The sequence below is a fragment of the Gadus morhua genome, chromosome 5 (assembly GCF_902167405.1).
Source record: "Gadus morhua chromosome 5, gadMor3.0, whole genome shotgun sequence".
Classification (NCBI taxonomy): domain Eukaryota; kingdom Metazoa; phylum Chordata; class Actinopteri; order Gadiformes; family Gadidae; genus Gadus; species Gadus morhua.
The window spans coordinates 11,528,725-11,542,972 of NC_044052.1; the positions used below are offsets into that span (position 1 = coordinate 11,528,725).

General features: G+C 46.4%; 2 protein-coding genes across 2 annotated transcripts; both read left to right on the forward strand.

Moving 5' to 3' along the window:
* The first annotated feature begins 29 nt into the window (after positions 1-29).
* fam161b (FAM161 centrosomal protein B) lies at positions 30-4,635 on the forward strand. The gene is made up of 8 exons (XM_030357544.1): positions 30-215; positions 609-857; positions 1,138-1,664; positions 2,016-2,353; positions 2,511-2,632; positions 2,730-2,897; positions 2,990-3,089; positions 3,385-4,635. The coding sequence occupies exons 2-8, from the start codon at positions 610-612 to the stop codon at positions 3,472-3,474; spliced, it is 1,593 nt and encodes a 530-aa protein (XP_030213404.1). The 5' UTR covers positions 30-215; position 609; the 3' UTR covers positions 3,475-4,635.
* Positions 4,636-6,498: 1,863 nt separating this feature from the next.
* Positions 6,499-11,774, forward strand: ngb (neuroglobin). Its single transcript, XM_030356456.1, has 5 exons — positions 6,499-6,952; positions 7,271-7,373; positions 7,843-7,951; positions 8,233-8,352; positions 8,959-11,774. Exons 2-5 carry the CDS (start codon positions 7,276-7,278, stop codon positions 9,109-9,111), a joined length of 480 nt encoding a protein of 159 aa, XP_030212316.1. The 5' UTR covers positions 6,499-6,952; positions 7,271-7,275; the 3' UTR covers positions 9,112-11,774.
* The last annotated feature ends 2,474 nt before the right edge of the window (positions 11,775-14,248 follow it).

Consider the following 14,248-nt stretch of genomic DNA (forward strand, 5'->3'; position numbering starts at 1 on the left):
ACTCTATTTGGCCACACATGGCACTAAAGTTATACTGAGAGAGAACGCCTTTATCAGGTCCTACGGTCTTTGCCTTTTTTTCTTTCTATTCTTACTCCAACTATTGGTACAATGCCACCTATACCAGACACCTTTATGAAATAACTGTCTTTCCTTATCTGGAAACGATCTGTGAACTGTTGATTGCGCTGGAGAGTTTCCCATCTGTTGCACAGGTTTGTTGGCTATCGTTATGCTTTTGTTTTAGCTTTTGATATTGAATTAATTACTCGGTTAAATGTTGTTGATTTTATTTGCAGGTCTAAAGATACCGTTTGGTCGCAATATAAACTAGTAACACATCCAGCCTGCCTCGGTTGGATAAACTTTCTCTGCCACATTTGCAATGTTGAGGAAGCAGATACTGTCACCATGGTAACCAGCCTGCTTGGTTTATCTCTGCTGGACTCTGCGTTGATGTGGAGATTCATAATGATGCTAATATTGCAAATACAACTAAATGTTTACAATTCGTGTGCTCATTTCTGTGTATGTATCAATGAACAAATGTTTGACCTATTTTCGTAGCTATTATTTTTCATTGTCACATTATGTTTTCTCCCTATTAGTATGCCCAATACGAATATAACCACCATCAAGCTGGAAGCCATGCTGGTGGAGGGCCTTAAGGCAGATCAGGACTTCCAGCAGCAGCTGCAGGCCCTGAAGGAAGCCCACCTGAAGCAGCTCCAGGAGACACAGAGGAGGCAGAGTGAGGAGCTGGCGAAGAGGATTCACAGAGACGCCCTGCTCTCTACGGACAAGGAGGACAAGTCTGAGGAAGAACGCAACTTAAACGGGATCTTCAGGCCGTCAAGGTGACAAACAACAGCCACACATTGTGTTTTTGTTACTTGTGATATTTTTTTATTGTGTATTTGAATGATGTTGAATCCGTTTTTTTTTATTTATCAAACAACATGAACATTCTCAATTGTGCTGTTGGCTCGGTTCCATTTCCGCCTCCGCTCCTATATTACATGTCATTCCCTCTCTTTTTGAACCCACTTTCCTGTCACTCATCAGTGTCCCGTCTCTAGAAGCACAAACACCCATACACATATATTAAACCAATTGTTTCTCCCACACACGTGACAGTCTAAGGAGATCCAGTTCCACCTCTGTCCTGGCTTCAGGCAAGGGGACTCCTCCAGAAAACCAGCCGTTAAGAAGACCTACCCTATCCTCTCCGGCCCGGGTCACCTTCCTGACCGGTACCACCCCTAGCAGGACGCGTCCCACGCATCAGACCTCCCTGTCCGTCACACAGTCCTCTTACGAGCATAAAGAGCTGGCGTGGGAGGCGGAGTGCCAGAAGAAGTTCCGCGCCCTCCCGGTGCCCAGACACGTGACTCTGCCGCTCTATCGCCAGATGACAGAGCAGCAGGAGACCAGGAGGAAGCAGTGCCTGGACCAGAGGAAGGACTTCCTCCTCTCCTCCCAGAAGCCCTTCTGCTTCCAGGGGAGGGAGAGACAGAGGAGAAAGAAGATGACGGCAATGTTGAGTCAAGTCGCGCTGGGTCAAGCGTCAGACTTGCAGAAACTGTCCGCATCCACCGCCGCTGCTGGGACCGCTGCATCAGTCAAAGAGGCAAAACAGGCGGGCGTTTCTCCTCCTGGCACAAGTGAGCGGATAGGGGAGTCATTGATTGATTGGATTCTGTTGGTTTCCAGTAAGAAGATAATAGTTTATTGCAAGATAATACTTATAGTTCTGGGTTATAAATGAAAGATATTAAAAGGCTGATTTCACCAAAAAATATGTAGTATAGGCCCTGTTAATACAAATTTGCTTTATATGTCTGTTTAATCATTAAGGAGACACCGTTTTTTATAGCTACAATAAAGGAGTAGGTTAGGGCTAGTGATCCAGTATGTCTAGACTGTCGAGCAAAGGGGATGGGAGCCATGCATCATGCGTATCCTAAGCAGTGATTCCATATAGTTATATTATAACAAAGTTGTTTTTTTTATAGATGAGGAGCTAGGCAAAAAGACCAACCTCGGCCCTCATGGTGGGAACATTAAGAATTCCACAGCACCGAACAAGACCAGAAACGCCCCGACCAGCAGCTCCAAACCGCGTTGCTCTGACCAGACCAAAAAGCAAATGCTGGGTTTTCTGGACGAGAAACCCAGCTTCCAGCCCCGGATCAGCCAGCAGGTCCCTGACTTCAGCAGCCGACACAAGGCCTTCCAGGCGGCGGTGCTGAGGAAGGCAGAGATGAGAGACTCCACCAAGTGTCAGCCCTTCCATCTGCGGACCTCGACGCTCCCTATGAGGCAGAGCGCGGCAAAGCCGGCTAACTCACAGGTGCGAAACCTCCACGCCTGACTTAAAAAATATTTTTTTCTGCAGATTCGTATCCCACGATTTCCAAAATCATTGCATTGGTTTCCAGCTCAACCCTAAACTGATTAGTTTGATAAAATAACACGCTTTATTAAAAATATGTATTCTCATATTTTAGGAACCCAAAGTAGGATGTAATTTAAGGAAAAGCAAGTCATTTGGCTGCTTAACCTCGCTATCAACAGAAATACTCCCCACATACATCAGCGACGCCACAAGAAAGCGTGGGATGGCCATCAGGTAATAGTAGGCATTGACTTTGAGCCACAGTATAAAGGCAGCTATATTTACAGTAGCACTGCATGGGTCTCAGTATCTTTATGCTTTCCTTCCCCAGAAAAACAATAGAGATGAACGAGAGCAAGAAAGGGCAGAGTGCCGATTGGATGAGATCTTTCCAGATGAGATCCCAAGCAATGCAGAAGACGGTCACTGTACGCGCAAAGGTCATTGACCCCCACAGCAGCCTCAAGGACATGTCCCAGGAGCAGCTCCAGCGACACCGGTGAGTAGGACAGAGCTCTGAGTGAGTACAGAGGAGCCATCACTCAATAAAGTTGTTCCGAATATCTGTTGTTGATGTCGTGCAATACACAGGGAGGCAGACCAGCAGAGAGGGAAGGAATACTTAAAGGAACTACGGGACATGAAGGAGCGGGTCTCACAGAGGCCTTACCTGTTTGAGCAGGTGAAACAGGTAAAGCACCTGGGGATTCAACAGGTTTACATATACGTACAATGGGAGGTGAATCGATACTGTACACTACTCTCTCAGGTGGTAATGGTAGGGTGGTTAAGTTGTTTTACTCAATGATGAAAGGTGCTGGATTCTGGTTCTGGTTTCAAAATCCCCAAGTCTGAGGTGTACTTTGCAAGATGCCAAACCCCTACCTGCTCATTAACAACATGTAGCGGAATAAAATGGTGGATTTGTTAATTAGTAAATAGTTTGATCTATGGTTTTGTAATAATTGTTGTTTTATTGTTTCCAGAAGCAAGCCAAGGCCCAAGTAGAACGGACATACAGGAGGAAGCTTCAAGAAGCCGGTTTGAACGAACGTTTTGTTGAAGCATCCTCTTGATCAACATGTCAGAGACAGAGACACTTAAACACTGAAGTGCACCCGAAGAGGAAGAGCAAGACCTCAGCCACGACCCGGACGCCCAGAGCAGGTGCACGGCACCAAGCACACGTCTTTCGTTCCTCAAAAAAACGGTTGAAGCTCGCTTGTTTCAAAGGGTAAACTTGGACATTTTCCCTTCAAACAGCATGTTGTACCACGGCGTCCGGGTAGTACACGAATAGCAGCGGCCCAGAACAGCCAAGGCCTCTGTGTGCCTCGGTCATGTTAATGTTGCATTACGTAACACGGCGGCTCGGCCCCACAGACTACAGTCAAGAACACGCAACGTTCTGAAGCCAAGTCAAAGTTTGATGTAATTACACTATAGACATTTGGGAAAACCAAACATGTCTGACTTTAGGGTTGGAAAATGTAGACGAAGGGAAGAAAACTGAAGACACCGATGAAAGAAGCGTGAAATTCAAGGGGGAAGTAATGGGATGATCCGATGAGGGCTCAGGCCGCCTGGATGTTTTGTGGCCGTGTCTGCGAGAAAACAACATGGTTTGCTGAAATCATTCATGCCAAGACGAGCTAACTGCACCAGACATCCCATAGTTTGGGATGTGCTTCTCTAAATTATGGACATTTGGTGTCACCAAAAAGAGGTCAGAAATGTTGTGGGAGGATGAACACTCAGGGGTGGAATTACTGCACAACCATGTATGTTAATAGAGTGGCACTTTATGATGAAATTATAGTTATACATTTTATAATTACAAGCATTTATCTGTCTAGTTGGAATGTAGATGATATATGTTCTGAAGAAATACAGTATGTTCAATCAGAGTATATATATCAGCGTTTTTGTATATTTTTCTTGTTAACTGGTTAACATACCAAGCATTGCGGTTTTAAATATAAGTTTTAGCTTGGCAACCTTATCATACAAGTTTTAATTCAATTAAATGCATGACTGGATACCACCAAAAAGTGGTCTTTATCGTCATAAGGCCTCATAGTGTTCTGATTGACAGTATAGGAAATGCAATGGTACATTGCTGATTTAGTTTGCGGTCTTCCCATACCGCTGAGTCGAATGACTAATCAAATAAATACCTTGTCAACGGACTGGTCCAATGAGGACAAACATCTGAAATAAAGATTTTGTTTGATTTGGTTGAAATTCCCTATTCTCTATTTCTAGAAACAGGCTGCCAGTTAAATAAACAGCCCCAACTGTGCCTCTGCCATTGCAAAGAGCATTTCAGTGCAGAACTCGGGCCCACAGACCCACATCAAATGGGTTTCACAGTGGCCACTGTGTGGAGCTCCTGCTAAGAAGCAAATTTCCTGGAATTTGAGGGATTTCTTTTTTTTTTTCTTTTTTTTAACTGACCAGATGCAAAAATATGTATTTTACCGGACCTTGCCTTCCCCGGTCAGCCAGACCTATAGCCAGAGACCGCTCTGTACCGGCCCGCTGTCATTACACATCCGCATTTTACGAGTTACTATGGAGACGAGTGGAGTTGAATGTGACTATAGGTCTGCGGCTCCATCGCGATCGAGTGCAGTAATTGTTCTTTAACCTCACGTCAGAATGATGGATTATGATTGAGTTTTTCAGGGGCAAAGCAACCTCTGTGTAGGAGTCAAGTGTTTGTATATTTAAGCGGGCTGGTGTAGAGATAATTCTGTGTTGCCAGACTGAACTGCCATCTTACGACGGTACCATCAAAGCCAGCAGGACAGGTCCTGCTGGCTTTATTTCTCCAGGCTGGCGGCGACTCTGCAAGTTCTCAGCTCACACGGCTCTCTCCCTACAGAGTGCCAGCGTGGAGAGATGATATATAATCACAGGGGAGCCTTTCTTGAGCTCTCGTACATCACATGACAAAGCTTCAAGGGCTCCGGGAGGGTTGTCATGGGAACCTTGTATTCCTCCCCATGCTGCCTAGTGGTCCCTGAGGAGTGTGCTGCACCACCTCCTATTCCCCGTCGAGTGGCTGCAAAATAACCAATCACACACACATACGCACACACGCACATGTGCGCACACGCACACACACACATGCTCGCACACACAAAGTCTTTAATGCGAATGAACACGATGAGGAGCTGAATCCCAAAGCACAACCAACCAAACACAAACATGCGTGTGTTGCGCAGGTGATCTATGCATGTGTTGTTGTTATTTTAAACAAGCTCTTGTGTTTATTGTGTCTGTGTGTGTGTGTGTGTGTGTGTGTGTGGTGGGGGGGGGGGGCAGGATTACATTTGGAGCTGAAGGTCTCATTTAAATCAATGAGAGGCTGTGCATGTGCCCCAGCAAACGTTATCATCAGGGCTCTTTCAGGAGCACATAAACAATATAATTCCACTGGTTCAAGGTGACACGCTGGGCTCTCATTACACAGCTAACGCCAGCGTGTAATGATGAAGCTCCCACTCATTTAATGTTGGTAGTGTAGAGTTGAAGAGGCCAGCCGACCATAGGCGATGCACGGTTATTTAAATAGCACCTTTCAAACACAAAGAACCTTCAGCAGGCTTCACATGGGCAGGGATCACAGTTTAAAGACAGCTGAAAGGCACTCATTAAAATACACTTAAAGACAATAAGGAAAAAATGGAAGAAAGGTACACACACTAAAGCTAAATAAATACAATCTGAGGCCTGAACTAAAACTACATCCATCTATTCAAATGTCGTACGCTATCTAGTTTTATATATTTTTTAAATCGTGCTTTCAATCAAGTCTAGTTTAAAATCTACATTGAGATGCTACGAGCAAAGTCCATGTTTTCCGTAAGTGCGTGCGTGTGCGTGTGAATGTGTGTGTGTGTACACGTGCGTGTTTGTCTGCGTGCTCTTCACTGTGTTCTTCCCCCGGGTTCACCTGCAGGAGGAGCTGTGGCTCATCTCGGTGTAAAGACCCCTCTGTCTGTGTCTCCTCCAGTGCCACCGACCCTACCCCCCCCCCACCCAGCTCTGAGGAGCGACAGAGCATATCAAGACAGAATCAGGGAGGAGAGAGAGTGAGACAGAGTGAAAGAGAGAGACCGAGGGAGAGTGAGAGAGGGAAAGAGAGAGAGAGCGATGGAGGGAGAGTGAGAGAGCGAAAGAGAGCAATGAGAGAGAGAGCGAGAATGAGAGCGAGGAGAGAGAGAGAGCGAGAGAGATAGCAGTCAGTGTGACAGATAAGAGCGTGGCGGTGAAACTCTCTTTTTCCATCTCTCTCTCTTTTTCCTTCACTCTCTCTGCCTCTCTCTCTCTCGCTGACTGCACTGTGGACGGAAGGGGGATAGAGAGACGCAAGTGCACACTAAGGTGTCAGGCAGAGACGCTCCTCAGACTCAAACAAACAGACGCACACTCGCTCAGTCCCACACACACTGACGCACGCACACATCCAAGGATCCCACAGCCCCGGCCGGACCCGCCAGAGGTGAACAGAGAAGAAGAGAGGGACGAGAGGGAGATCTAACTCAGGTACAGTGTCTCATCTCCGAGCCGTTACCGCCTCTCTTTCATGGGTGAACCCGTTTCAGGTCAGTTCCCCTCGCACTCATGTGAGACTGGACTTTGTTACTTGTTTTTCTCCAGGTGGGTGGACCGGCACTTCCTCTCTCTCCCTCTCTGTCTCTGTCTCTCCCTCTCTCACCGTGGATTCTCCCTGAGTGTTATGGTGGGACTGGCTTCAAACAGCTCAGCTGATCACGGTCCAGCTGTAGTAGAAGAAGAAAAAAACTGAAACCAGAGATATAACCTGCTGTTTTTGTTGTTATTGTTGTTGTTGTTGACGTGCAGGCAGGATGGAGCTGTTGACGGAGAAAGAAAAGGAGATGATACGGGATAGCTGGGAGAGCCTGGGCAGGAACAAAGTTCCTCACGGAATGGTGATGTTCTCCAGGTAAGTTTCCCTGCCCTCCCCTGCCCTACCCACTTGAGACAATTCACTCCCATCCAAGCAAAGAATACGAAAACCCGTTGATTCGACAAAGCTCCCATGAGCGAGTCCTCCTGAGTTGGGGGGAAAGGGACAGCCATGGTGTGTGACCATGTCCTAAAGGTACGAAGTACGAAAGACGAGATATACCCCGGACAGCTTCTTCATCGCACACTTTCACTCACTCGCAGAGACCAGAGGCTTCATGTGTTGCTTGGCGACAGGCTGCAATAGTGTGCAATTTACTTTGAGGCAGATGCTACTCAGGCAGGCAGTGGAGGAGAAGGAAAGGGAGAAACACGGCCGTTTGAACATCACACGTCGAGATGGTAAAGATGGCCGGGTGTAAACATATAATGTATACAATCTGTGCACGCAGCTATAGAGAACAGGGTTGTGACTGTGCGTGGTGTGTGCGTGTGTACCGGAATAGGCTGTTTGAGCTGGAGCCGGCCCTACTTGGGCTCTTCCAATACAACACAAGCTGCGGCTCCACACAGGACTGCCTGGCCAGCCCCGAGTTCCTGGACCATGTCACCAAGGTGAGTTTCCTGCTCACCACATCCACCGCCACGACATGCCTGCACGCACGCGCAGGCAGGCACCCGCACACATACACACATAAAGCCACAGGCACACAAACACGCACGCACACAGGGCCATCCATAAATCTGTGAAAACTGCATGTCAAACAGCGGCTCAAACAGTTCATGTCTGCAGCGGGGCAGTGTTGCACGGTCCTGGTGTGAGTGTGTGAAGGCCGTCCTGGTGCGGGTGTGTGACCGCCCTCCCGGTGTCTGACGCTGCCCCTGCCTTCCCTCAGGTGATGCTGGTGGTGGACGCGGCAGTCAGCCACCTGGACGACCTGCTGTCCCTGGAGGACTTCCTGCTGAACCTGGGGAGGAAGCACCAGGCGGTGGGAGTGGACACCCAGTCTTTCGCCGTAGGTCTCCCTCTCTAATACAGCTTGCTCTTTTTTTACTGCTGCTGCCAACCTGCAATATCATGCAAAGATTCCCCCCCAAAAATAAGCAGTCAAGCTGTCTCTCGCTCCCTCGATCTCGTGTTCTTGACCTCACATCTTTGCACTGTGTTCTCTTCCTCTGCTCGTTTTTTGTCGTCGGGGCTATGTGTTGGTGTGTTGTTGTGTGGTTGTGTTGTCGCCGTGTCCTTGTGTTGTTGTGTGGTCACCATGGCCATGCATTGTTGTGTAATGGTGTTGTGTTGTTGGTTTGTTGTGTTGTCGTGTCGTCGCTGTGTCCATTTGTTGTTGTGTCATTGTGTTGTCTCCGTATCCATGTGTTCTTGTGTTGCGTTGTTGTCGTGTGTCCATGTGTTGTTGTGTTGTTGTTTTGTCGTCCTCTATGTGTTGTTGTGTGGTCACCTTGACCATGTGTTGTCGTGTTGTTGTGTCGTTTTGTTGTCGTCGTGTCCATGTGTTGTTTGGCTGTCCTCGTGTCCATGTGTTGTTGTGTTGTTTGTGGTCGTGTCGTCGTGTTGTCATCGTGTCCATGTATGGTTGTGTGGTTGTGCTGTCTCCGGGCCCCAGGTGGTGGGGGAGTCCCTGCTCTACATGCTGCAGTGCGCCCTGGGTGAGACCTACACGGCCCCGCTGCGCCAGGCCTGGCTCAACATGTACAGCGTGGTGGTGTCCGCCATGAGCCGCGGCTGGGCCCAGAACGGCGAGCACAAGGCTGACTGACGCCGCCCGCGGTCCCACACACAGGAGGTCGTCGTTGCTTCGATCACCCTCCCCCCACCCAACCCGGGGTTGTCATCATAATGCGGTACTTGTGTAACGGTTTTCAGTCGCTCCCTCAGAGTACAGGGTGCCAGCGTGGTGGTGGTGGTGGTGGTGGCGGTAGTGGGAGTGGATGTATAGTGTAGGCACACTTGATGATGTGCTACCGCGGTCAGATCACATGAAAGGGGGCACGCTGAGTTCTCTTTGGTAGAGGGGTTGGCGTTGTAGCTGCCGTACGATGATGCATTCATGCCAGAAAAAGGGGTTCTTCTATAAAACCTGAGGCCCTCGTTATCGGGCGAAAGATGTGGAGAGTAGCCTTTGCAGGGTGAAGAAATGCTTTGTAAATATTGGTGTTGATATATCTACTCAAATAATAACGACTGTGGTGATCTTTCGTGATTATTCTTAGCAAAATGTGAAACCCTGGATGTTATAACTTAGGCATCACGTGGTGTTTAAGCTGTGATGATTACTGTGACCCAAACAGGCGTTTCTAGGTCCTCTTTGGATACAGGCCCGCATTATAGGAAAAAGGTTGGGTTGGAAATAACACCTGTTTATTGTTACCTCACTCTGATTAACGATGGATCATACAGATATACATCATACCTCCTGTTTTTTTGCGTACAACTTTGCTAGATGACTTTACAGTGACTGTTAATCTATTGACAATAGAAAACTTTTGAATTGTTTTGGGCGAGAACTGTTATACTTTGATTACTTGGGGATATTTGACCATTATTACGCCACTGTTGTGCGCACCTTCTGATTTTCAAGTGTTCACCAGGCCTGAGCTGTTGGAACTGTTGACTGCTGACTGTTCGCTAAAAGACTGTTATTACCATTTACTTTAAAGTTTGAATAAGCCAAACAATGAACATCTCCGCTTGAAGCCATGTAAAAACAGCAGCTAATTGGCTCTTTGTTTTAGGATTTTACTCCTGGTCAACGTGAAGTGGTTTGCCTGGGACAAAGAAATGTTGTCCATGTGAAGTACTTAATCCGTCAGAAAAAGCCAGCGGTACCTCGTCTTTAGTTGTGGGGAACAGATATCTATATCTATTTTTTCTAGAGTTATGTATTTTATGTTTCTTTGATTATGTCAAGGACGACCGTACTACTAACTTTGCTCTCCCTTTATTGATAGAGGAGACGTCATACATATATATATATAAATATAGAAATATATTGTTTGCTGAGATCGTACATTATGTGTTGCTGCTATAAAACTGTGTTTAAGATTCTGAATCACTCATAATGCCAAAATAAGTAGTTTAAGCAACAATATGCCAAGTATTTGTATATAAAAATACAACTGTATATCCAAGCTGCTGATATGGAGATATTGTTTCTTTTAATTTCTATGTTTACATTCACAAAGTTTATTTTTGTATTCTGATCTGTGTGTTTTTTAGTATGGCGACTACTTGGTTTACCAAAACTCACACACTCCCTGTTTGTTGCTGTTGTTTTTACTTTTGTCTTACTGGTAAATGGACCGATGTGGAGCAATAAGGATTTAGATTATTTTATTTTCATTCATTAATTTAGTAATTAATTTAGCTTTCTTCAAGGTAGCAAAGGCATAAAAAAATCCCCTTTGACACTGGAAGGAGCTGTTAGCAATCTTCGTTCAGGCTAACTTCCTATCCTTTTTTGCCGTTAGAACTCCCTTCCCTCCTCCCTCCGTCACCATAAATGTGGGTCTGGTGTGGCTCTCCTTCTCTTTACTTCTGCCTTTATTTTTTGCTTGGCGTGGTCATCAGTGTAAGCCGTTTCTTGAGAGCGCTAGCATCGGTACCTTCGCCTGTTCTGCCATTGTCAGTCAACACTGAAATCGCGCTGCCCACCCTTTAGGGAGCCCTGCCTCTTTGCGGGGTTCTCACTCCTGATTGGATAGAGTTGGAAGGGAATTCCAGAACATTTATTTTCTGTTTACTCTAGAGAGGAGGGCCTGAGAGGCCCATGTGACTGATATGGGTCCATAGGCTGTTATCAGTGATCAGTGATGAATATAGAGCTATTTAACACTTATTTTAACAAATAGATATTGCTTACAGCGCCTTTGATATTGGTTAATTTTTGTATTTGTATTGTATTTTCCATTTGCTATTTTAGTGTGTGACTCAAAGATTTTATACCATAAACAGTGGTTGAACTGTTCCAGCTAACTATGATATATTTTCACTGTGTGTGTGTAGGTGGTGTGTTTAAAGTCTTGGTTACAGTAATTTGTCCTATGCAGATGGTTGTTGTTTTGCGTAAACTATTTACGATGAACTTGGTGTAGGTTTTTTCTTTTGGCAGCTGTGTTCACCAACTGCAAGTTTGTTTGAAAATTCTAAAGCGTCCAAGCGTGTTTCTTGGATGTGTCGACGTCTACCTCATCTTTCCTGCCGCGACTGAAGCCACGCATTAACATTTGAACCAAAAGAATGACCTCCCATTGGACAGCTACGACGCAAATCACACATCCCTCAAGCCCATCAGCCTGTACATCGGATCCAACTCTTAAATACAAGTTGAATACAACTCTCCAATGCTATTGTGTGTATGTGTGAGTCTGTCTGTGTGTGTGTGTGGGTGTTGCTGAGATTAAAATAAAAGTAAACATCTGTGACCGTTCTTCTGTTTCTTCTTCCCATCGTTTGTCACGTACGGATAACTGACCCTAACGATGTCTCGCGGCACTGACGGTCTGAAATCGATCACACCACGGCTGATTTGCCTCCCGCTACCAAGCTGTGTTACATAAGAGACTGGCTGCCTCCCCTCAGCCACGAAGACGAAGAGAAAAGGAATATCTCAGCTAAAGGGTCAGAGGGATAGACGCATTAGTCTATAATCATGCTCCAGCACAAACAACGCACACATCGGCAACAAATACTGTCCCAGAGTCAGGATTGGCCTTTTCAGAATGCACGCTAATGTTGCTCATCTCAGTATTAGTTCATAAAATCAAAAACACTGCAACATAAGATGATGAGAACCTCCATCCAATACGGCATGCGTATTGCATCAATTTAATAACTCAGTTCAATTTCTATTTCATTACTCATCGTCCTAAAAATCACGTTTCAGGCTGGCTGTCTGCTCCACTGCTGGAGCAAGGGGCTGACATGGCCCTAATCCGCCTCTCCTCTCAAGCCCTGTCCGAAAAAGTAAGACTTGCTTAATTCAGCCTGGCACAATATGCTGTGTCCCGCTTCGGTCCACACAGACGCCAACGCAAGACTTGTCTTGGCAGGGTTGGTTTGTTTTTTATTCCCCAGAGAGAAGCATGTTGAACTTGTCTGAGGCCACGAGCGATGGTTAGATAACCCGTTATGTGAGTGACATTAACAAGGGCTCGTCATTGAGACCACTCCTTGGTTTTGCATACAATGTGCATCTTGTTCTTGCATGAACTTTTGGATTGCTGTTGTAGTAACTCCTGAATATTTCTGGCGTGGATCTGCTGCGTTGACGTTGGAGGGCTGCATGATTGGGTCTGAACACTGCTTGTCTGAGGAGTCTTGAGAACTGGCAACATTATTATTTTTAGAAAGTCTGCAATGGTTTCTTTTCGAATTAAATGTGTGTGTGCGTGTGTGTGTGTGTGTGTGTGTGTGTGTGTGTGTGTGTGTGTGTGTGTGTGTGTGTGTGTGTGTGCGTGTTTGTGGATGGGGGGTGGCATGGTTGAACGTCGTCATGGCAACTGTTAAGTGACAGTCCAGAGTGGTGTGTTTGTTTGTTTTTGTTGGAAGGGGGGGAAGGGGGGGCTTGGGCAAGGCACCACTCACATGATAAATCATATTGTTGGGTGCCGGGGGTTGCAGATTATCTGCCAAACAGGTCAGTGTTGACTGCTTTCTTCCAGCCATTATCCAAGAGAGACGCGCTGCAATTACGGCACCCCCTGTCACCTGCACAATGAAAGCCACAGTGCCCCTCTTTGGATCGCCCACAGCCTCGGGAGGAACTGAATAACCATGCAGGTTACAAATGACAGCAGTGGGGCGAAGCAGAGCACAGGGCCAAGCCAACGCCGTTCCCAGCACCCCTAAATGGATAACAGATGCAAGCTAATAATACTGGGAATAAACTCTAGCAAAAGAAAGAAGCACATTTGAAATGGCCCGTATAACCGTTCCTTTCAAGTTATACAGTGTCTGAATCAATGAGTTACAGGCCCCACAACAGGGGATAATTGCCCTCAAACAAACGGCTCACTTCAGAAATCAACTGAGCACTTTGCTATAATTAGTACTGAAAAACATATTTAAGACACTTTCCTTTTCCGTCACAAGCGAGCATCTGGGCAGGAGCGAGGGAGAATGCTGCTCGCACCCAGAGGAATTCACCTTTCATTAATCAGTTGCCAGGGGTGACGGGGAAATGTCATGCACTGCCGACATAAGTTTATGCAACTATTAAATCAAGAATGCTTGTTATGTAATGGTGTAGCATATGCTTTGTGTGGATTACAAATGAATATGATTTAATAGGGAAGATGTGTCGCATGTTGCTCACATGTCCAATGGTCATCCGACGAAAAACTGTCTGTGTCTTACTTCTCCGCGTTGGTTTTTTCAAGCAGGGTCCGTGGGCTTGTTTTATTAATGGGTTTCCGTTCAATCACCTGCTGTGTGGACCAAAGAGGTGGGAGGTGGTCGCTGTGCAAGCACACCCGCCTCAGGCCTCGTCTGTATGCAGGAACACTGCCTCAGGCCCCAGGCTATCACTGACGTCTGCCCCTGAACACCATGCTCCTGCCAGCCCTCTCTATGGGTGCGTCCCAGCACAGGGGTCTCTGCTTCAGGGTCAGTCTGTGGTTGAGAATCACAGCCAAGACCGAGACAGATCGCACTAAACACTGACTATGGACAGTTGATGACGATAAATGTCTTTATATATGTGTTTTTGAAGTCATAGCAGTTGCTGTCGTTGTCCAATCGAACAGTTTGTGCAAAATACGTCTTCTTTTACGCATAAAGATTCCGGAATGCCACAATAATGTGACTCGCGAGGTTCTCTGTTTGTGCAGCGTAAAGAGAAGTTCTGATGAGCACTGGGCTGGAATAGCAGCGAAGAAAAGACACGTGCATGGAAC